Below are 24071 nucleotides of genomic sequence, written 5' to 3'. Positions count from 1 at the left end.
TACAATATTTCTCGTAGTAAATAGTTGAATAAGATTTATATAATAATATTGGTATAGTGAAGTAGAGATATTTTTCTCATTAAAATTTCCATAGACTATGGGGTGAATACAATGTTCTAATTTTTGTGGGTTTCAGAAATTTAATTAGTTAATAAACCGATATACTAATAACAATATATCGTGATTATATTTATATCATATTTTGAGTGTCTACCATATATATATATATATATATATATATAAATGAAAGCATCCAAAAGGCCCGACGGTTTAGCCATCTTTTCTTGGTGTTGGACTTTACACAGCGTTTTTCTTTTTCTTGTTCTTCTTAATTTTCAATGTTTCATGATTCCTTGATTATTTTGATCAATTATATATGTCTGTGTGTCTATACGTATATATACACACACAAATTTCCATATATAAACCAAATCAATAGCATTGAATTTTCAAGAAACAGAAAGGTCTGCCTCATGCTTTCATAGAAACTCGCCACATTTTCATAATTACTACATGAATATAATAATCATCACCATCTAATTGCGACCAAAATACAGTTGGAAAAAAAAAAGAGAAAATAAAATTCGACAATAAACTCAATATTTTCTTAAAAAAATAATTATATAACTCGAAATCTAAAAATTGACTTCCCATCCCACGGCTTTAATCCCACCGGTAAAAGCCCAAGAACCCAACCAAAACTGATCTCTCTTTTCTCCCCAACTCTATATATATATGATCTTCCCTAGAATCATATTTATTTCCGAAACAAAAAATATGACTAATCATCATTTTGAAGTGATTAAAACTATAATATCTGCTATTTTCAATTAGGTTGAGATATGGAGGACGATTCTTGCAATAGTAACAACACGACTAGCAGCAGTGTGAGCAGAGGAGGGCATTGGAGGCCGGCGGAGGATCAGAAGCTCCGGCGACTCGTCGAACAGTACGGCCCTCAGAATTGGAACTCCATCGCCGATAAACTTCAAGGACGATCAGGTAATCTCCGTTGAACCGGAACGAGTTTTAATCTCCGATCCGAAATGATGAAGTGAAAGGTTAGGGTGATCATTTTAGTGTTTTCGGTCCGAGTTCGGTTTGGTAATTTTTTTGTCCGGATTTTTCGCTTTTATAAAAACTACGCTCGTTCGGTTTTTATAATTGAAATCCACTCGGTTCAATTTATAAAAATATTTATTTTCTAAAAAATATTAGATATTCGGTTATTTTTATGTTCGAATTATGTTTTTTTTTTCGAAAAATGTTATAACTATTTGATTTACGGGAAATATCACGAATCCGAATACGATAAATACTCTTTCTAAAGATCTGTAGTTACGTGCGAAAAGTTTATAAATATTTAAATATTCAAGTTAAGATAGATAACAATCAATATATCAAATGAAAATTAATGTTCTATTCTATATATGATGATTTTTTTTTAATATATCAATCAATATTATATCCTATTTTCGTGAAGGCCGATGACAAACATAACAAAGACACATTCTGGGTGTTAATTACGTCGAATTAATCTTTTTTTAGGACAATAGTGGTTGGAATACAATAACAAAGATTATTATAATATATGAACAATCATAATATAATATTTAGTTTAACAAACAAAAAATATAATATTTAGGAGCCATCCTTTCACAGTTTGGATGTCTAAAACGGAAAATAACGGAAATTATTATTTTTTATATAGAAACGTAAATTGAAAATTAAAAAATTGTAACCGAAATATAATCTAAAAATTAACTGGATATTGATATAATTTTATTTGACTCATGTTAACCGAATCTAAACAAAATCGGAACGAATATAAGAATAAGGGATAATCCGAAAAACTAAAATCATTTTTAAAAAATGAAAAATTTTCTTAATGAAAATCAGAACGAAATAGAAGTCAAACCGAATCGATCCAAAACAAAAACCAAATAGGTGTAAAATTTTCAAAATTGAAAATTCAAACAAAAACATAACCGAACGTTGAAATAGGTTCTATATTTATATATTGTCCTATGTTTTTTCGTAGGTTATGGGATAGAAACTATTAATCTTAGGAGTTTTCAGAATTTTTAGAATCCGACCCAAATTTTGGTAGTTCAATCGGCGAAATGGGACGCAAAGTTTGTATCGCATTTCGAGTTCGAACCTCGGGTTTGGGGAGAGAGCAAATATAATCTGCAATCATATGGCTGACTCTTGGTTCCAAGATTAGTTTGGACCTCGGTTCACGATACCCATTTACCCAGAAAAAAATTTTAGAATAAAAAAAAATGGCAATCAAGATTTTGTAAATTTAGTTTTCTTACAAATTTGGGAAACTATTTTACTGAAAAAATTAACTAAAAAACCAAAAAATCTACTTTTTTTATTTACAAATGTTACAAAAATCAAAAGTTAAAAATTCAAAAACCAAAAAGTAAAGCAAAAAACTATCACCATTTTACATGCCAATCCATTTTGATCTATTCCTGTAGGGAAGAGTTGTAGATTAAGATGGTTTAACCAACTTGATCCGAGAATAAACCGGGGACCATTCACCGAAGAAGAGGAAGAGAAGCTGATAGCGGCTCATCGGATCCACGGCAACAAGTGGTCATTCATCGCCAGACTGTTTCCGGGAAGAACAGACAACGCCGTGAAAAACCATTGGCATGTCTTGATGGCAAGAAAGCAAAGGGAAAGATCCAAGAGATGCGTAAAGATCACCCCGAAAACGGCAACTCATCATCCAGACAACGATAACCCCGGAAACGTTATCGTTCCCTCCGGAAAATCGAGAATCGGGTTCGAGGGCAAGACCACGATATTCGAAGCGTGGAACCCGACAAGTAAGGACCAAGAACAAGTTTGTCGAGCCAGCTCATTGTTTCCTCGTACGTATTACGGTATAAACTGTCTAGGATCCAATGCGTTCTTGGAGATTCGTAATCGCAAGATGACTGTTTCGGGTCCATTAGGGTACCACAAGGATGCGACAAAACCTAATAAAATGGATCAAATTACAAAATTTCGTGATAATATGCCTGTCTGGGTGAGTACACGAATGGATTTGAGACAAGAACAAGGAGCAAGTGAAGGAGAAGAATCGTCAACAAGAGAAAATGAAAGTGCTCCTTTCATCGACTTTTTGGGCGTCGGATTGTAAAGTTGCTAATCTATTATACCTTTTTTTTTTCCATAAAATTATCATACTATATATATTTACCCGTTGTTTTTCCAATATTTATTTTTCATATAGCTATATATTTTGTTACTGATATATGGATAGAAACTTTAATGTTTTTAACTTAATAATCAACGAGAGAATACGTAGAGTTTACACTTTTATGAAGTCTACATATTATTGTATTTTTTACTATTGAGAATTTTATTAAAATTAAAATATTTTGTGTTTTACCAAAAAAAAAAAAAAAACTACTTTGTACATTTAAACTCACTTGGATATAAAAATAAAAATAATCATCTCCAACAATATTTTTCCCTAAATATCTATCATAATCTAGTCGCTATTTGAGAATAAAGTTTGTACGAATTTGTAGAAATCTAGATTGGTCGAGTGAAGACATTAAATGGTGGATCAAATAATGTGAAACATTTGTGGTCATGACAATTTGTTAAGAATACCAAAAAAAAATGCAAGCTTCAAACTTAATTAAATTAGTGAGAAAATCATTTTATAGTTCGTTGCTAACTCCCATATTAATATATAAAAAAAATTTAAATTTTGTAGGAAAACTAAACGTACAGCTATTTCGACTCCCAATTAAAATTATAAATCTTACAAGAACTAAAAAAAAATACACAGAATTTTACAAGTCGCATATGGTATTATTAGTCTATGATATATGTTCATATATTATCAACACTTGAAAAAAGAATCCTATTTGGCGAGCAATGAGTTGCAAGTTACGCTGCCTTAATGCAAAACTTGTTAGAGTTGTTCTGAATTTCTCACGTGTGTTTTAAAAAACACGTGCTATATATATATACGTTTACGTTTTGTGGTATGAAGAAATCTTCTACCCTCTTGTCTATTTTTCTTCCTAGTTGCTTCGATATTGTATCAGTACAAAGAGATTTGGGATGGCATTATTTCAATCTATTGGTTCGATTCTATTAACGAGGATAAGATATATAATTAATTACATGACTAAAGACTAACTCCAATATAAAAGATTAAGTGGATCGAACTCAAAGCACCATAAAAGCATGAGTTGTTGATTTGGACAATACTTGTTTTATGAGATGGTTATTTATTTGGCTGGATTTTATGCTAACCTGATTTAAAACTTTGGATATGATTTTTTTTTTAAGATCAAATTCGAATTTTATCCAGGTCTAATACGAAAGTTGCTGAAAGTAATTTTATGTGAACAAAAATCTCTCGGAAAAACATAATTACTTTTTTAAGAAAAATCGAATATCATATCTAAATAAAATTTAAAACGAATCGAAACTTAATGCAAAAGATCGAATAGCTATATATTTTTTCAAAAGAAAAAAAATCTTTCTACCAACTTATGTTTATCAGTTAATTTTTTTGAATAGTTTGATTACGTCATGTTCACATTCTAAAAATAGGTTTTAATTATTAAGTCATTTGGGTTCTCTTTTGGCACAGAAAAAATAGCTGAGATATTTTTTTTATAATTTATTAGTAGGAAAACTTCCTAAATGTGTTAAGGTTTCAATGAAATGTTTTGCATGGCGGATAATCTTTTGCAACAATCAGTTTAATTGGATTAGATGGATAATGATCTGATTAATTAAAATTAGAACCAAAAATATAATACGCGGAAATAATAGAGGGTTTTAAATAAATATTAATTTTAGAAATTATGCTCCTATTGAATGTCTCCACCTGCAAACCAAACCCCCCACCACTTCTTTCCTCTTCTTCGTCTTCTGTCTCTCCCTCTCTCTCAGAATTTCCTCCTTTTTCCTTGTGTATCTTTTTGTTTGTTTATTCCTTTGGGTTTCCCAAACACCAAACCTGACGGAGCCATCGTCGCCGGAACCCTCGGCCTCCGCCGTCGCTCCCCCTCGTGGGGATGCCGCCGTTGAGGTCCCTCCGCCGCCACCCGATCCTTCTCCGGCGGCGGAGCCACTTGCTCTTCCTCCTCCACCCCCGCTGCTGGAAGCGGATCCACTGCCGTCCGATCTCCAACTGACGCAGCAGTCGCCGGATTCCATGATTTCTTCTCGGGATCCCGATGCCCTCTTCAGCGGCGGCGGAATCAGGTATCTTCCATCTCGTGGATCTTCCCCATATTCAAATCTATAGCTGTTTTTGTTGCTTGTTGGATCTCTGGTTTCGCCGGGATCGATTAAATTTAGGATGGAATCATCAATTTGTTCTCCGGTTGATCCAAAATAGGTGCTAAAGAAGATGCATTGTCCAGGGATGATCTGGGAATTATTCGGAACATGTTTCACTCTGTAGTTTGGTAGGATTGTGGAGCATTGAAGTGTTGATATCTCTGTCTTTTTGTTTGGATATAGTTTTCTAGCAGGAACTCAGACAGTGAAATTCAGTTATGGGTATTCTAGTCTCAAGGGTAAACGAGCAACAATGGAGGATTTCTTTGAGACGAGAGTATCTGAACTGGATGGACAGATGGTTGCCTTTTTCGGTGTTTTCGACGGTATGTGGTCAGTTTCAGTTCATTTGTTGCTTGAATTATCATGGTTGAGTGTGTTTGAAAGCAGTTATATTTATCGTTTCTTGTTTAAAGCTTGAGTTTTTCATGGCCATTGTTAAGAAAATGGTTCTCTCTGTTTCTGATAGTCCAATACATTCTTAAAGCTACTGATTTCTCAGAGAATTCTGTAATTTAGGTCATGGTGGCGCTAGAACCGCAGCATATCTTAAGGACAATCTTTTCAAGAATTTGATCAGTCATCCTGGTTTCATCAAGGACACAAAGACAGCCATTGGTATGAAGGTGTTGGAGATTTTGTTTCTTGCTATGAAATAAGTTCCTTCCTTCTTTTGGTTCTTTCCCTGAAAGCTTGAGTTTTACTTTGCAGTTGAAGCATTTAAACAGACGGATGAAGAGTACCTCAATGAAGAGAAAGGCCAACAAAAAAATGCTGGCTCGACTGCATCAACTGCGCTGCTTCTAGGGAACAAGTTGATTGTTGCAAATGTCGGCGATTCTAGAGTGGTCGCATCTAGAAGTGGCTCAGGTTTTGGCGTTAAACTGATTCTTTTCATTTCTAACGTTTTGGCTTCAGTGTTATATGACATAGTACTCTCTCTCTTGTTCGTTCTGTAGCTGTTCCACTTTCTATTGACCACAAACCTGATAGATCAGATGAGCGCCAAAGGATTGAAGAGGCTGGTGGTTTTATCATCTGGGCTGGTAAAGTTTCTCTTTGTTTTATCTTCTTTTGGTCAAACAAACACATACACTGTAGGTGAACTCGTATACTCCTGTTATAGCACCTGCTCTGTAGACAAAGGTTCATACTTGACATAGATTCTAATGATATGTGATGTGCAATTTTCAATCTTGTGGTGCTTGATAAAATTCAATCTGGATGTATCAGACACTCCTTGGAATTTCTTACACGGCAACGGCAAGAGGATTTTATCTTTCAAGCCTTTCAGTTAATCGGTTTACCCTTGAATTACACTAGGAACGTGGCGAGTTGGTGGAATTCTTGCTGTTTCCCGTGCATTTGGGGATAAGCAACTTAAGCCCTATGTCATTGCAGAGCCAGAAATTCAGGTACCTAAATGGCTTGCACTGCTTCTTTACTCTCTTTGAGCTTCTATATTTTCTTTTTCGGTTTGTCTCCTAGAAATTTACAAGCAAATTGGTTTGTATGCCTACATTGCATAATACTGCCTTTTTTTTTTTTTTGAGATGCCTTCTCTCTTACATTGGATACTTTTATATTGCTTAAGGAGGAAGACATCAGCACAGTGGAGTTTATAATTATTGCTAGCGATGGGCTTTGGAATGTCATGTCAAACAAGGTGAACTCTCGGATTCCATCCTAGAGTGACTCTATTGATGATGTTCTATCTTGAAATCTTTACTGAAACTGGACTTGTGAAAAATATTTCCGAAAGCACTAAAGCATATGATATCATCGATATATAGAGACGAGAATTGATGCTCATTCTGTTTTCTCATGCTTTTGCCCGACCCATCAGTTTTAGTCTTTGGTTTTGGGAATAATACCCATTTCTGCATAGTGGGCTTTTGCAAACAATCTAGATCTTCATTTTAGGGTTTTGAAGTTGAGATTTTTTCCTATACCCCCAACCAGTTTTTATAGCTCTGGATATTTCCTTGTTCACCATCAAGAAAGGGAATAATCGAACAACGATGCTTGTTTGTGATCTACCTCTTTCAGGACGCTGTGGCAATAGCACGGGACATTTTAGACACGGAAGCAGCATCAAGAAAGCTGGTGCAAGAAGCATATGCAAGAGGTAGCTGCGATAACATTACCTGCATTGTTGTTCGATTCGAGGTTTCGTGAGCAAGAACTGTTTCGACTCGTTAAAGGTCAGTCATATCAAACTTAGCAAAGAGAGGGTTGAAGCAGGTCTTATTACAGCTGCTTTGCTCCAAAAATACCTGAGAACTATTCTCTCTGTTGTATTCCTTCCATGTTCTTGTTTTAGCCAAACAGTGTCATTGTTCACACTTTTAGTAAGTAATAAATTAAGAGGAAAATAGAATTATTGGACTCTTCTTCCACTTTGTATCTCCACCAAAACTACACACTTGCTTTTACAAAATTCATCTCAGAAGCCCATCTAATGATAACTCACTTAAAAAGGAAACACTCAAAGCCAACATAACAGTGTTCTCCTGGTGCAGTTGCTTCTATGCTTCACTTTCATCAGCATCTTCGATCTCTCCTGTCAAGATTCACATAAAGGTGAGACACGGTTTATTTCCGAGTATGCAGTTCATTTCGATTTTCAGAACAAGAACAAACCAAATCTATCAAACCGGAGTTTGACGTGGGCTGGTAAACCTGATGGGAAACTGTCCTGATTATCCGGTTCATTCCCTAATCTGGGTTACAAAAGGACCAGATCCAGATCAAAGCCAAAACCAGTAAATAGTAGAAAACCGGATTCAGCCCACAAACCGAACCGGTTCAGAACCGTTGGAGATTCACTTTCACCAATGTCGGAATACTTCTTCTTGCGCTTCCTCCGCCGATCTTCACCACAGTTCTAATCAAAATACCCAATAAGCAAAATAGGATCGGTTCTTGGTCCATTATAAGAATCTCTCTAAGCTCTGCATCGTCCCTAACTAAAGCTCTGAAACTGAAGATCATAGATGTGAGGCTTCGTATGATTAGCAATGGCGGCCACAAGGGAAGAAGTCCTTTACAGTGCAAGTAAACCATATCAGAACATTTCTAAAACTCTTCCCTTTTTTTATGTTTTTTTAAATATCTGGTTTCCTTCTTTTTCTCTGCACTTTCTCGGTATCAAACAGGTGTGGAAATTTGCAGAAATAATCCCGATATCAATGATGAAATGTTATTGAATGCCTGAAAAAACAAAAGGGTTCCACATTTTGTCAAATCTTGGACGGCCGGTTATAGAAAACTGTATATAATAAGATGGAATAAACCAATCATATCATGTGATACACGACATACGGGTTGCTATGATCTTGCAATAAATGAGAAGTGGACCTACTCTACAAAGAAATGCTCCTTTTCTTCATCTTCTGCAAAGCATTGAGCATTCTGATATTCGGAATCCCAAATCAGTAGTGTCAATATTGCATAAGTTTCATGACTGCCATGAATTTGGATCTGACCAGCGTCAAAGGTGTACACTTTGTTCTTTACACCGATCTTGCTTGAATCCAGAACCAGTTTCAACCCGCTTTTCTCCATCGCATATCTTATCCTCACCAATTCCTCCCACTGCCAGTTCGTCTCGTAGATATTGGCCAAAACCTGGTAGGGAAACAATGACTCGGGTTCAGATTCCAACATTCTCTCTGCAACTGCTTCGGCGAGAAACAGATCTCCTAGATTCAGACAGGCAGTGAGTATAATTTCCCAGACACGAGAACTAGGTTCAAAAGGCATATTCTGGGCAATGTCTATTGCTTCACTGATCATACAACCTCTGCACAGCAAGTCAACGAGACAGGCGTAGTGCTCGTCATTGATTCCAATTCCATATTTCTCCATCGAGGAAAATATTCGAACGCCTTCGCTGACAAAGCCGGCTTCACAGCAAGCTAGCAACATGCTGGTGAATGTCACTTGGTCCGGTTTCAGACCTTGTTTCAGGAAATGTGGGAAAATCCCGAGGCACTTGGTTGCTCTGCTGTTTCTGGCCAAGCCCACAATCATGGTGTTCCATGAGATCAAATCTCTTGAATCTGTAGCGGCAAATATCTCAATCGCTGAACCAACCAACCCGTTTTTGTTGTACATTTCCATCAGCGAGGTAGCTACGGTCGTGTCAGATTCAATACCTAACTTGATAGTCAAAGAATGAACTTGCTTTCCATGATCAAGCATCACAAGGGAGATTGAGCTCAGAACACTGCTTATAGTGAACCCATCAGGCATGATGTTCTGCCTCAAGGCAAGGACAAAGACCCTGAGAGCTTCCTCTGCAAATCCATGAAATGAATAGCTTGCGATGATGGAATTGCATAGCGCTGGATCCCAATTTTCTAACTCTTCGAAGAGCTGAACCGAATCCACCAATCTGTTGCATTTGGAGAACATGTCAATTGCAGCTCCTGAAACAATGGTGTTTGAAAGAAATCCCATCTTGATACAAAGAGCAAAGACCTGCTTACCCTTGACAAGGTCTTGTAAATCTGAGCAAATAGATAAGATTATCGAAACTGTGTATTCATCGGGTTCATACCCCATTGTCATCATCAAGAAGAACTGATTTAGACCAAGTTCTTCATTGCCCGAAGCCGAACAACATAAGATCAAAGAGTTCCACGATATGTTATCCAAATCCTCCATTGTGCGGAACACACCAAAAGCATATTCAACAGGCCCGAGTTTTCCATACATATCTATCAATGAATTCCACACAACCAAATTGGACCGACTAACGCCTCTGCGAATCATATTACCATGAATCTGCTTCCCATGACGAGCACAGAAAGCAAGAGTAGTCACGATAGAAAACGTGAACTCGCTCACTCGAACTCCCCGATTCTGCATATCAGAGAAAATCTTCATCGCGCAATCAGAAAATCCATACGAGGCTAAACCTCTTATCATCGTGTTCCAAGTAACCACATCTCGTTCAGGCATTTCACCAAACACACTCAAGGCGTCATCGAGATTACCGCTATCCAACAAACCCTTTAAGCAGACATTCCACGAAATAGTGTTCTTGTCGGGAATATCATCAAACACACTCGAAGCATCGGTAATGGAGCCGGATTTGAAGTAAAGCTCAAGACAGCGATTGCCCAGAAAAGTATTGCGGATTAATCCAAGTTTGATCAACTGGGCATGAACGCTTCTGGTCAAAGTCTCGGACTTCATGGGCAAATAATGATCTATGAGACGAGAAATGTAGCACAAAGACGGTGTTCGGAAGCCATGAGCTCGTCTGAGCAGCGGGAACATACATGTCTTTGGGGCTTTCAGGTTTTTCCCCCCTTCCTTTTTTATTGTATTTTCTGGGCACCAGGGCAAAGGTATTGCTTTTTAAGGTCACCGCTGCGTTTGCGGTTAAAACGTAAACGCTGAGGTTTCGTTTGACTTCTCACTGCCAACGCAAACGCAGCCTACCCCGCTTCTTTTGACGTTTGAAATACCCATGTTTAGTGTATATATTATGTATATATAAGTAGAATTAATTTTCAAGATCATATATATATATATATATATATATTATGAATGTAGAATTCAAAATGAAAACTGTGTTGGTGAATCGACTAGAACTAGCAAATGTTTGTGGAGTGTACCCATAATTTACGGTTTGAATTCTTATATATCTTTGGATATAAATACATTTATGTGCATGAAAAACAATATTTTTTTTGTTAATATGGAAGTTAACCGGATCTTTGGTTATGAAAACAATATTTACCTATAAAATTACATTTTCTACTTAGGAAAAAACTGTGAATTTGAACGAAGAATACTCGATCATGGTACTAAGACTATTACGGGTTCAAATGTTAGTAATAATAATATTGATTTTTTCACTCATAAATTTTACTCGTATATCAAGGAGTATTTCTATTTGTCTTAAGGAAGTGTGCAAGTTAAAATCCCTTTAATTATTTGGCACAACTTGAACCGGTCTGTAAGTCAAACCGTTGACCCTAAATTTAAATGTGTTAGAAACAACCATATTTACACACATCAAATTAAATGTTTTATTGAAACCGAAAAATGAATTAAGGCATGACTGTAATCTTAGGTTCTTATAACCATTGACTACAAATTTTTTTTATTTAAAAAAACTCTTGAAACTAAATATCGCTGTAACTCCTGCAGTTAGTAAGCATTGAATTGATTGTGAAATTAGAAAACGGTAGCATTCTGAACCCTATAAATTTCAAATTGTTGTTATCGTTTCACATATCATCCAAACACAATATCTAGTTTCTTCTCCAACAGGTTTTATTGGAAAGAAAACAAGCCACTCTCTTTCTTGTTATTTTAAATCTGCAACAATGGAGAGCAAGTGGAGAGTGATCTTTTCGGTGATGCTGATTGCGAGTTTGAGCATCGCTGATTGTGTAAAACAAAGCCTGGCGGCAGAAGGGCAGCAACCGCAACAACTTCCCGGTATTCCTGGACTCTTTCCGTTCCCACCTGGTGTTCCCGGTTTACCAGGTTTCGGTTTACCCGGTTTCGGTTTTCCGGATTTGACAAAGTGCGGGTCGACGTTGTTCAACATCCCAGGATGTTTGTTGCAAATATCAACATCAATCTTCACCGGACAATTCGGAAATGTCGGAATTCCATGTTGCAAGGAGCTTTTGGATTTAAGTGAAAATTGTTTACCATCCATGTTTCCTCTTAACCCGTTTCTTCCACTTCTCAAGAGTAGTTGTTCAAAGGCCGTGGCGGCTCCCCCTGCTGCAAAGTAGAATGTACAAGTTTTTGGATTTATGTCGTGGCGGTAGAAGTTTGCAAGAGATTTATGTCGTTATTTACAAAGATTAATATAATAACGTTTAGTAATAACATCTTTAGTTCTGATATAACCATTTTATATCCGACATCTTTTCTACCTGAGAAAGAAACTTTTGGGTCGATATACATATGCATGAAACCGGTATGAACGTTTTATGCATTCATCCACTTTTTCTGCCAAGAAGAAAGGAAAAAAAAACTCGTGTGTGTATTTATTTGACAAGGGGGGATCCCCACGATCCTTTTGCAATGGTTCGTAATTATATCAAAAAGTCTACGTGAATCTCGTCGAGGTTATCTCGACGCCTTTCGTGAGTGGAATTAGCTTAATGGGTGGAAGACCATCTCAATCATCACACTGTCGGGGATCTCCCCCATCTCTGTTGGTTTGAGAGCCCACTTCCTGAACAAGAGGTCGTGGGTTCAACACCCAGGGTATGGAGATTTCCCCTCCGGCCACCTTCGGGTGCTTCACATCCCACACGTGTGGTGTCGGTTGTGCGTGTGGGTCGAGATTAGGCTGGGCCCTTTGGGCCTGGGATTACCCGGTTATCAAAAAAAAAAAAAAATTCATCACACTGTCTCGTCAACCACTTCTTTCTAAATTCTGGATTCTCCACTTTCAACATAATCTTGACTTGGTTTCTTTGTTTGAGAAAATATCTTCTACATAAGCTGTACTTGGTTTTTATAGGAAAGATTATGGATTTTATCTTAAAATAATATATGGTAAATCCTATTAAAATCTCTAAACTTTAAAACTAAAGTTTACAATGGTGAATGTTTTTAGGGGCTTTGGAATCCAAAAATAAAAAATAACCAGTTAAGTTTTTATAAATTTAGTTTTCTAAAAATTCGGAAAACTATTTTGTAAAAAAATCAAGTAAAAACCAAAAACTCATTTTTATAGGATTTTCAAGGAAATAGGATTTTTCATTAAACTGTTTTAATTTTTTATTAACTATTAATTATATAAAATATTTAAGATATAAAAATATCCATAATTTTAAAGAAAATTTCACTTTATACATATGTATAGAAACCCTTTTATAATTTTACATATAAAAATCTAAAAATCAGGAACTAAAATATTACTCTTTCAATCAAATTTTATAAAAACTACAAAAGCCAAAAATAAAAAACAAAAAACTAAAGTAAAAACTCAAAATAAAAACTATCATTCGTACCCCTAATTGCTAAACTTTTTATTTGATAAATTTATTTTCAATATATAATTATAATTCTCAAACTTATTAATTGGTATCAAAATAAACCTTAATGAGTTTTACTTACAAATTCGTGTGAGAATTATAATGATGACACATTTTGCAAGTTTGATAATTATAATGACACATTTTACAAGTTTAAAAATAATTTTGTCAAGCGAAAAGTTTAAAAATTATTTTTCTACCACTGTACAAGTTTAGAAATTTTAATGGTATTTACCCTCTAAAAAACCATATAACTTTTTATATAATCTATAAATAAATCATATAATATGAAAAGACTATTATAAACAAAATATTATTTTAAGTAGACATAAAGCGAGCCATCGGAAGACGAACAATGATGTATGAGCAACAGAGTTGGAGAAGCCCGAGCTAAGGAGGAACTGATGGAGTTCAGTGTACCAAGCCTTCTAAGCCTGTTTTAGACCGTAGAGAGCCTTGTGAAGTTTGTAAACATGGAAAGAACGATATTGATCAACAAAGTTCGGGAGTTAGACCATGTATACAGTATCACAGAACTGGCCTTTAAGAAACGCATTGTTGAAATCAAGTTGACGAAGGAACCAACTATGAGTGACGACGATGCTAACGACAAGGCGGACGGTTGCCGGTTTGACGACGAGATTAAATGTATCGTGATATTCAACTCCGGAGTGCTGAGCATTGATGAAAACCCTTGGCAACGAGACAAGCCTTCCTTGTATCTGTCAAAAGAACTATCACCATGATGTTTAGTGCGAAAGACCCATTTGCACCCAACAACATTAAACGAGACATCCGAGAATAACAGATTGTTGTAACGTAAACATAGGCACATCGTGGGAACGAGGCTCACGAAAAAAAAATAAAACATGGGACATCGTTAGATCAGACACTATACCATATACTACAATGTAGTGAATAGGTTCTTACATATATTATTTGTATAATACAACCGAGATATATACATGGAAAAAGAGACAAACTAGGCAACAGGATGCCATACAATCAAGATTAATTGATATGTATATTAACAACAAGATCTCCTTACGTTAAGTAGTACGTTTGAATTTTTAGTATAAATATAAGGTGTTGTATGGAGTTTTTCATGTCTAACTACTTCTAGTTATTTCTTTCTAAATATTTATCTCTCTTTTTTCTCTTTGATATTTCTTTATAAAGTTCTAAAAAGAAGTATTATAAATCTTCGATATTTTCTAATTTTTCTTTCTTTGCATTATGCATTAAAGAATAAAAGATACGAAAATTGTGAATGATAATATAATATAAGCTTCATAACAGTGACAAGTGCTTCCGCTCAATACACTCAACGATCCCAAGAATGGATATCTTTACGACGGTGATCACTGTGTCTTTGGTGTTGACGTATTTATTAATGAGAACTTTTACCGTTACTGACAAGTTCGATTTCCCCAAATTCACTTGAACGCTCCCTAAATTCTCGTCATTAGAGAAATAGTTTTACTTATCGAAGAAAAAAGTTGGTCAGTCTATATTCGTTTATACAATTCTATGTATAATATCCTCTATATTGGTCTTTACTATTTTTTTGTATAATTTAATTATGATACAAAGGGTGCCTTCGGGTTTTAGAAGATGTAGTCGGATCGAAAGTTCGATAAATTGTCGAGTTATAAAAAAATTGAAACGAGAAAATCATAAATATAATATTTTTATATATTTTTCTATAAATATTGAAATATATTCGAATTTTATGAATAGTTAAATTTAAATAGATAATTATCTTATAAATATAATTTAAAATATTTTTATTAATTTATTATTTTAAAGGTAAAAGCTATAAAAAATTCTAAACTTATAAAATGGTGAAAAATTAATTGCCAAACTTTTCGCTTAACAAATTTATTCTCAAACTTACAAAATTTTATCATTATAATTTTCAAATTTGTTAATTAGTATCAGAGAAAACCTCCACGATATATTATTGATTCAAAAAATCAATTTGAGAATTATAATAATACATTTTGAAGTTTGAGAATAAATTTGTTAAGTGAAAAGTTTAGCAATTAAATTTGTAGGACGACAACCAACTCCAACCGCAATAAAACGCGAGATTTCTAATCGCAATTTTATACTCGCATATTGGTTGCGATTGCAGGTGTACGAAACGCTACCAAAAAGGCGAGTATAAAATTGTGATTAGAAATCTCGCGTTTTATTGCGGTTGCAATTGAATGCGGTTTTATCAGTCACTTTTTCAATCGTCTACCGTCACTAGAAACCTCAATTCCTCCATTTGCGGGTGGTAGCGGTGCAATCAGTTATCTCCTTAATGATTTTGATTACTTGAGTGTTGTATTTATTGTTTGGCCCAAAAGAAAAATTAGTGTTGATTCAAAATAAATATAATACAAAAACTATTTTTATAATGAAATTACATTTTCAAATCAAATATAGATACAGGAAAAAAATCATATTTTAAAAAAATATAAAACAAATAATCAGTTTATCAATGTATCGATTTATATTTGCGCCTTCTTGTATTTGTAGAACATTATCTCGGTCTTAACAATATATTTATCATTTTCAAAATATACACATTAACAAAAAGTTAGATTTAGAGTTAATTCCGATTAAAAAAAACGAGTTGAATCGTGACTTTTATGAGTTAGCTCGTGTGAACTCGTGATTCGTAATGAACTTGGCCCGTTTCACATGTTTTTTGTACCGAAATAAAATGGTAAACCATCATCATCTCACACAAGAATTGAGTTGATTTTGAATACATTAGGATATGTTTGGTTTAAGATTCTACGGACACGTTTTCTGAAATTTCTACATCTTTTCAATTTTGAAAGTTCAATGCCTATCATTACAACTTGTCTGACTTTGGGTGAAGCCCGGTAAGTGCACGTCACGCCAATACAATCGTCAAACCGAAATTCACACCCTAACGAAATTTCGAGGAAAAATTAAATGTCACACATATATTATATACACGCGCCCACACGCGTATCTAAAGGTTTGCAAAAAAAAAACAATCATTTGCAGACTAAAAGTAAACACATTTGACCACGCTTATATTTACTCTTAAACCTACTCGTCTTCTTCGTAGAGGAAAGACAAAACAAAGAAACCCTAATTGAGGTTGTTGCTTCAGATTCAAGTTAATCTCCTCCGGTTCTTGTCCTTGATTCTTGAGTTAGAGTCTGCAACAACAGGAGAAAGAAACAGCATATGCTGATACCTACCTACCTGTCTTGGTAGAGGAAAGACAACAACAACAACCAAAAAAAAAAAACCCTAAACGGGATGTTGCTTCAGACTCAAGTTATTCTCCTGCAGTTCTTGTTCTTGATTCTTGGGTTAGAGTCTGCATCAACGGGAGGATTGGCCTTACCCGGATGCTCGGATAAATGTGGAAACATCAGTATCCCTTACCCGTTTGGGATAGGCCGTGGATGCTACCTGGGAGATGCTTACGCCGTCGAATGCCACGCCCCGAACCTCCTACTTCTTTGGGAAAGTAGAGTCTCGGTGCTTAACTTGACGCTTGAGGGCTATATCCGCTTGGCCTTAAACGTGTCCTACAAGTGCAGAGACTTGAAGAGCAACAACTCCGAGAGTTCCGAGCCCTCGTACAGTTTTACCCGGTTTGCCATCTCGCCAACCAGTAACAAACTAACTGGAGTTGGTTGTGGCGGTTTCGTAACTATGATGGATATGGACAATATGCAAAATCAGTTCAGTTGTGCCACGATGACTAATCAGAGCCACGGCATGATAGACGGTAAATGCAACGGTTATGACTGTTGCCAGCTCCCAATATCTGGGAACATTTCACGGTTCCTAATACAAACAACTATACCAAGTAACCCTGACTGCGCACCATGGCCAATTTCTTGCCACTATGCATTTCTGGTTGAAGATGAAGGCTATGAGTTCAGGTCCTCAGATCTTCTTGTCTTGAGGGAAAGCAGAGAGCGTCCGGTGCTATTTAACTGGTGGGTGGGACAAAACAGATGCAGAGAAGTTATACAGGGATCGGGATTTACATATGCATGTAAAAGTGATGAAAGCATTTGTTTAGATTCAGATCACGGACCCGGTGAAGACTTTTATATAAATTTGAATTATAAATGAAAGAGAATGAATGAGTTTTTTGTATATGTGAAAGAGAATGATGAAATGAAGATATTAAGTATGCATATGAAAATGTATTGAAGATGTGTATTGGAGAAATGTCTCCTGCATGTCTTATTCTTAAGTGTTGACTTTAGAATACATATATATACAAAATAGAATCAAAATATTATGGAAAGGTAATAAGTGTAAAACGGCTAGATACAATTATGGTAACAAATATGTAATATAGCATATTGACTCCTTGATTGATTTTGTCCATATATTCTCCAACGGCTAGCTTGAACTTGAGTAAGATTATGATCTTTCTTGATGCTCATTTCATTTATGGACATCTTATTTATATTCTCCATGGTCTTCATATTCTTTAACTTCTTGCGCAAGTGCAACAATATTCTAACACCCGGGTATCTCTGTAATTGTACCGAAGGTTACCAAGGCAATCCTTACCTCAAGAACGGCTGCCAAGGTACATGTCATCCCTTTATCATTTTCTTAGTGTATTCTCTCAATTCTCTATCTACATAACTGACATGAGCTAGTTGTACCTCCAGATATTAACGAGTGTGAGGATCCATACCTAAATAACTGTCTCACAGAAGCAAGTTGCCGGAATGTCAAGGGTAACTACACATGTGACTGCCCCAAAGGCTACCACGGGGATGGCAGAAAAGACGGAACTGGTTGCACGGCTGATCAACCGAAATGGACAAAGATTATAGTGGGTGAGAGGAATCTTTTCACACCGCGCTTTTCATCCTCGAACCTCCTAAATTTCTGAATAGCATTGTGGACGACCAACAGAAAATAACCAGATGGTTTTCTTGTTTCCAACAACAGGAACTGTCATAGGATTCCTGACGATATGTCTGGGCATCTCTTGGGTGTACTTGGCAGTCAGAAAAAGAAGGATAATAAAACTGAGGGAGAAGTTCTTCGAGAGAAATGGCGGCTTCATGCTACAGAAAGAACTCTTAGGGATGGACAAGTCGACAAATCAAACCCAGATCTTCTCAGCAGAAGAACTCAAGAAAGCTACCGAAAATTTCCACGAGAGTAGAATCCTTGGTCAAGGTGGCCAAGGGACGGTATACAAAGGAATATTATCCAATAACCGAATTGTGGCGATTAAGAAGGCCAAGATAATGGACACTGGCCAAGTAGAAGAGTTTATCAACGAACTAGTTGTTCTCTCTCAGATTAACCACAGAAACGTGGTGAAACTCCTAGGTTGTTGCCTGGAGACAGAAGTTCCACTATTGGTTTACGAGTTTGTGATCAATGGTACCCTTTTCGACCACATTCATGTCCAACACAATTCACTAGTCCTCCCATGGGAAACCCGACTCAAGGTAGCCACAGAAAGTGCCAATGCCTTCTCATATCTCCACTCTGCAGCTTCTATCCCGATCATTCATCGAGACATCAAGTCTGCTAATATCTTACTGGATGACAACTATGCAGCCAAAATTGCAGACTTTGGAACATCAAGATTAATTCCAATGGATCAAAAGCAAATAACAACGCTTGTGCGGGGAACCCTTGGGTACTTGGATCCTGAGTACTTCCGCACAAGCCATTTGACTGAAAAAAGTGATGTCTACAGCTTCGGTGTAGTTCTCCTCGAGTTACTTACCGGAAAAACGGCACTTTCTTTCCGCAGGCCAGAATCTGAGAGGCACCTGGTCACAAACTTTGAATCTGCAATACAAGAAAATCGATTACTCGAAATTCTAGACCAGCAAATTCTAACTTCTGAAAACATTGAGCAACTCAAAGAAGTGGCTGATTTGGCTATGCGTTGCGTGAAAATCAGAGGAGAGGAGAGACCGACAATGAAAGACGTTGCGGCAGAACTCGAGGATTTAAGGTCTTTGGGAACCAATAATGCCCCGAAATCACATCACCACAAACATATAGTGGGAAGCACAAACAATGATCAGCCATGGACGGTGTGAGGGGTCCGAGTAAACTCGACAATTAAGAGACCGGAAGATGCTCTCCATGTTTTCTTTTTCTTCCTTTTACAAGAAACTATGTAGCTATGCAATTTCCCTCTATCTACGTGACGTTTGCCTACAATATAATCTTGGTGGGACTCTTCCTCCGGCCCCATTCGGCTATACTATCTTCCCTCAAATACAATGTTTGTAACCCTTTCCAAGATGCACCTCCATTTTGCATCAAAAGTGATGATAATGATCCTTAAAACCAGGCTTTCTTCTTGTATTATCTCTAATCCAACAATTTCCAGGAACATTTGGAACTGAAAACTCGAGAAATTCTCCCATTTCCATGCCCATAAACAAATGGAACAAAGACTCATAATGTGAAGAAATGAAACCGCAATTAGAAGGCTTCGAAAGCCACCATCTCTCAGGAATTTCTACAAACACCTTCAGAGCATCCTAAACAATCACTCGTTCTTTAGAATTTGCCACCAATTCCAACCATAAAATCAACAAGATTTAACCTTATTCCGCACCCCCTGAAATGGCGGACAAGACATAGCAGCGGACGGAAGAAAACGGCTACAAAGAGAGTAAGACGCTATCATCGCGAATGGAACAAAACAAACATAGAAGACTCCACGCTGACAGGCTTCGACGGGTAACGGGTCACCCGCATCTCGCGTAAACGGGTCGGATCCAAACCGTGTGAAGGTAGAAGATGATGAGCTGGGATTGCTGCTATGCTTCAGTATCAAATATTCTCCAAGGAACTGCTGTTGGTAACTTATGGAATCTGAAAATGTGCGAGAGAGGTACTAAATGGCGTATTGCAGGGGAAATCCGGTCATGTTCAGATAGAATCCCATGGATTCTCACGTTTGGGTTTATGTCCGAGTAAAACCGTAAAGGTAGAATCATATTCATATTATATTAGCATGGACAAATACTAAAAAAAACTCCACAAAAAAGATTGAACTTTTCATTTTATTTATCAAATAAATATTAAATTTTTTATTTATGATTGTCAAAATAAATAAAATGACTGATATAGTACAAAGAAATTTAAACACGTCAATTCACTTAGTTTACTTAACTTTTTTGACAATCGAAAAAAAATTATGTATTTTTTAGATTATTAAAAAAATTCAGTGTTTTTGTATAATTATAAAAAAATTTATGTATTTTTTAGATCATTTAAAAAGTTCAGTATTTTTTTAAATTCGTTTAAAAAATTTAATATTTATTTGATAAAAAATAAAGTTTAATATTTTTTTTATGAAAATTGAAAATTTTAGTCTTTTTGGGATTTTTCTATTAATATTAACCATACTCCTGAGCCTTTATAAATTTAATGTACGAGGGAAGATATGACATTTTACACCATTATTTTTGTTTTTAAAAATATATGTCATTCAAAGATTTTTAAATAATTTTGTAAAATAATTTATAATTTTATTTTTAATTAAAACTATTACAATTCTAAAAAAATTAATAACACCACAGTTTTTATAATTAAATCTAAATATTAAATAAAGCTGTATAACCTTTTTATATATTTTTTAAAAAGTGTGAAAAATTCTAAAATGACAATTATTTAGAAATGGAGGTAGTAGATTTTTTTAAAAAATTTGAATACATTCAAATTAAGGTTCATAAAATTTTATAAAACATGATGAAAACCCATTTGTTTTATTTGCTTCCAATTTTATGTTAAAACAAAGCAAAACAGTGATCCTTAAGCCACTCCTTGTTTGATGAACGCAGATATCCTAAATTTTTTTACTACCCCATTTCGACATCGCTTATTGGGTTTTGTGATCTTCTGGAAGGCCGCGATGAGTGTTCGAGTACCCGCATGCGAGGAAACAGGTTGCGGGTCGGCGAGAAATGCAGAAGATGGAAATCAGACAAAGTCAGGGGAGACGAAAAGGTTGGCTCGAGGCGTACCGACCCAGTCCGATGTTGTTCAAAGTATTTGCAAAGTTGGGTGTATCAGTCAATCGGGAAGTGATTGATGCCTAACAGATGGGAGAATAAAAATAATTAAAATTACAAAATTGGATTTATGCCCAACACCCACCCTCCCTTGTCGTGTAGCACTGAGAGGGAAAGATCAAATAAATACACATTGTATGATTCAACTCGATTGAGACAAGCCAGCCCGATCCCTAACACGACGTCGTTTCTCGACGGGTTTCCAGATCTGTCGGTGAACCGCGTGGGTGTGGTACAATAACTACTTTTTGCTATAAAAGTCTGGCCTTAGCCCACTAGCTCACTGGCTCGCCCGTTTTGATCGGATCCGAGAAATCTACTCTTCGCGCTCGAAATCGGAATTGCTGAGCGCCTGAGGCACCCATTTCTGGTAAGTTTGTCAAAGTGTCGTTGATGATGCCGATTGTGCTGTGTATTTCCATTTCTCCTTTCTTATTTGCGAAATTCTCGTTTTTGGCTGGCTCCCCTTGTAGTTGTTGCTTCTGGGTAAGTTCGTAATGTATGATCCTGGGCTACTGAAGGAGCCTCTGTCGAGTTCGTTTAAGTTCTTGATTGATGGATGTCTGTTCTGAAGTTTCGGTTAAAGTCCTGTGTTCTTCGGCTGATGCGTTTGTGCCACTGATTTGAGATCGTATTGGATCGGACGAGTCAGTTATGTTTCGGCCGTGGATTCACTGGAATTAACAGTGTTTTATGATTTTGATCCATTAGATCTCTAACTGCAAGTTTTCTGCTTTGCTTTTGTCTGCTACATCATCTTCTCTATAAGTTTGGACTTTGGACATCTTATTGCTACTCAGTGAAGGCATCCCCTTGTGAGATATAAACGAACCGGGCACCGCTAAAGAACGTAAACACTGGGATATCGGAATTTGAAGTATAAGAACATTGTCTGAAATGGGTATCTAGATTGTTTACGTCTCAGATATGGTTCTGGATCAGCTTGTCTGTTTGAGAAATTTTAGCGTAATTCGTATTGATGGATCACGGTTGTAGGTTTTATTAACTGTGATTAGTTTAACATTTGTCATTTTAATTAGGAGTCGGTATATCATCTCCTTAATGTAATGTTAGAAACCATGCACTTTTACAGCATCTAAATCTTTTGGGTGTTCTGCCTATAATCGGTTCTCAGGTGCATGTGACAAGGGTGCAGTGACTCGAGGACAATGGCCATGGGAAAGTATTCCCGTGTAGACGGGAAGAAGTCGTCGAGCTACGGCTTAACCATTACCGTACTTTTGTTTGTTTCCCTCTGTCTTGTTGGGGCATGGATGTTCATGTCTTCATCGTCTGCCACTGATGAATCTGTGGACTTGCCGTCCAGAGAAACTACAAAAGATGTTGAACGTTCAACGACTGACTTCACAGAAGAAGTAGTTTCCAAGAAAGATTCTGATGGAAAGAACGAGGAAAATGAGGTTCTAACAGAGAGTGGTGAAGAGAAGAAAGATGCAGAAAAATCTGCTGAGGAGAAGCAGGACGATCAGAATTCCGGTGAGAAAACTGAGTCAGAGGAGGAAAGAAATGAAGGTGGTGATGCCTCCAGTGACGATGGAGATGGTGAGAAAACTTCAGATGCGAAAGAAGCAGAAGGTGATGAGGCGAAGCAAAGTGAGGAAACACTACTGGAGAAGAGCTCGGAAGAGAACAAATCTGATGATAGTGGTGATAGTGAAGAAAAAACTCAAGAAAATATTGGCGAATCTGAAGAAAACGCTGAGAAAAAGTCTGAAGAAAATTCTAGGGAATCTGATGAAAATGCTGAGAAGAGTACCAAGGAAGTCTTCCCAGCCGGTGACCAGGCTGAGATCATGCAAGAGGCCAAGGCTGAATCAGGGGCTTGGACAACTCAATTGGTCGAATCACAGGACGAGAAGAAATCTCAGCAATCTTCAATTTCTAAGGATCAAAGCAGCTATGGCTGGAAAGTCTGCAATGTCACAGCTGGACCAGACTACATTCCTTGCCTTGACAACTGGCAAACTATCAAAAATCTTCCTACTACAACGCATTATGAACACCGTGAACGACACTGTCCTGAGGAACCTCCTCGATGCCTTGTCTCTCTGCCTGAAGGATATAAACGCTCTGTCAAGTGGCCGAAAAGCAGGGAAAAGGTGAAGTTGGATATATATGTGAAACACATGCTTCCGTTTCCTCATTTTCATGGCATGACATCCGTTCTTTTCGCTTCATGTGGCAGATCTGGTACTATAATGTCCCTCACACCAAGCTCGCAGAGGTCAAGGGCCATCAAAACTGGGTGAAGGTTAGTGGTGAATATCTCATGTTCCCCGGTGGTGGAACTCAGTTTAAGAACGGTGCTCTTCACTACATCGATTTCATCCAACAGGTATAACTATCATTACTTTTTTTTGTTATGACTTTGCAATTCTTCTTCTTATGGAGGATGATATTGACTTAGGTGCCTGCGGGTGTTTTTTCTTTTTGCAGTCGCATCCTGATATTGCATGGGGAAATAGAACCCGTGTTATATTGGATGTTGGGTGTGGAGTTGCCAGCTTTGGAGGTTACCTTTTTGAAAGAGATACGCTCTCTATGTCACTTGCTCCCAAGGATGAACACGAGGCACAAGTGCAGTTCGCTCTGGAACGTGGTATTCCTGGAAACCCGACTCAAG

General features: G+C 36.7%; 7 protein-coding genes across 9 annotated transcripts in view; 6 read left to right on the top strand and 1 right to left on the bottom strand.

Moving 5' to 3' along the window:
- The first annotated feature begins 783 nt into the window (after nt 1–783).
- Nucleotides 784–3206, top strand: LOC104809196 (trichome differentiation protein GL1-like). Its single transcript, XM_010535087.1, has 2 exons — nt 784–1002; nt 2490–3206. Exons 1-2 carry the CDS (start codon nt 843–845, stop codon nt 3158–3160), a joined length of 831 nt encoding a protein of 276 aa, XP_010533389.1. The 5' UTR covers nt 784–842; the 3' UTR covers nt 3161–3206.
- A 378-nt stretch (nt 3207–3584) lies between these two features.
- Nucleotides 3585–7717, top strand: LOC104809638 (probable protein phosphatase 2C 11). Its single transcript, XM_010535684.1, has 9 exons — nt 3585–3601; nt 4849–5256; nt 5518–5660; nt 5854–5952; nt 6046–6204; nt 6294–6380; nt 6658–6749; nt 6929–7000; nt 7384–7717. Exons 1-9 carry the CDS (start codon nt 3585–3587, stop codon nt 7510–7512), a joined length of 1206 nt encoding a protein of 401 aa, XP_010533986.1. The 3' UTR covers nt 7513–7717.
- A 73-nt stretch (nt 7718–7790) lies between these two features.
- On the bottom strand, nt 7791–10650 carry LOC104809195 (pentatricopeptide repeat-containing protein At1g43980, mitochondrial). 3 transcript variants are annotated; one of them, XR_771107.2, is made up of 3 exons: nt 8699–10650; nt 7978–8547; nt 7793–7897 (listed from the first exon to the last, which is right to left on the bottom strand). XR_771107.2 is itself a non-coding variant. In XM_010535085.2 (2 exons), the coding sequence occupies exons 1-2, from the start codon at nt 10621–10623 to the stop codon at nt 8523–8525; spliced, it is 1950 nt and encodes a 649-aa protein (XP_010533387.1). In that variant the 5' UTR covers nt 10624–10650; the 3' UTR covers nt 7791–8522. The 3 variants fall into 3 exon arrangements, 2 of the variants coding, with proteins under 2 accessions (XP_010533387.1, XP_010533388.1); XM_010535085.2 differs by having other exon boundaries at nt 7791–8547; XM_010535086.1 differs by having other exon boundaries at nt 7827–8547; nt 8659–10650.
- Nucleotides 10651–11681: 1031 nt separating this feature from the next.
- Nucleotides 11682–12101, top strand: LOC104809637. The gene has a single exon (XM_010535683.1). The coding sequence runs from the start codon at nt 11682–11684 to the stop codon at nt 12099–12101; it is 420 nt and encodes a 139-aa protein (XP_010533985.1).
- A 4457-nt stretch (nt 12102–16558) lies between these two features.
- On the top strand, nt 16559–18028 carry LOC104809636 (wall-associated receptor kinase 1-like). Its single transcript, XM_010535682.1, has 2 exons — nt 16559–17341; nt 17789–18028. The coding sequence occupies exons 1-2, from the start codon at nt 16650–16652 to the stop codon at nt 18006–18008; spliced, it is 912 nt and encodes a 303-aa protein (XP_010533984.1). The 5' UTR covers nt 16559–16649; the 3' UTR covers nt 18009–18028.
- Nucleotides 18029–18274: 246 nt separating this feature from the next.
- LOC104809194 (wall-associated receptor kinase 5-like) lies at nt 18275–20321 on the top strand. The gene has a single exon (XM_010535084.2). The coding sequence runs from the start codon at nt 18296–18298 to the stop codon at nt 19436–19438; it is 1143 nt and encodes a 380-aa protein (XP_010533386.1). The 5' UTR covers nt 18275–18295; the 3' UTR covers nt 19439–20321.
- A 1276-nt stretch (nt 20322–21597) lies between these two features.
- The window catches only part of LOC104809193 (probable methyltransferase PMT24), a 4426-nt gene continuing 1952 nt past the window's right edge, over nt 21598–24071 (top strand). The window contains exons 1-4 of the mRNA XM_010535083.1: nt 21598–21797; nt 22563–23547; nt 23634–23783; nt 23885–24055. Coding sequence (XP_010533385.1) covers nt 22597–23547; nt 23634–23783; nt 23885–24055 — 1272 coding nt within the window. The 5' untranslated portion in view covers nt 21598–21797; nt 22563–22596. The remainder of the gene's footprint in view (nt 21798–22562; nt 23548–23633; nt 23784–23884; nt 24056–24071) is intronic.

The sequence above is a fragment of the Tarenaya hassleriana genome, unplaced genomic scaffold (assembly GCF_000463585.1).
Source record: "Tarenaya hassleriana unplaced genomic scaffold, ASM46358v1 Cleome16, whole genome shotgun sequence".
Classification (NCBI taxonomy): domain Eukaryota; kingdom Viridiplantae; phylum Streptophyta; class Magnoliopsida; order Brassicales; family Cleomaceae; genus Tarenaya; species Tarenaya hassleriana.
This window is presented reverse-complemented; position numbering and strand designations above follow the sequence as displayed.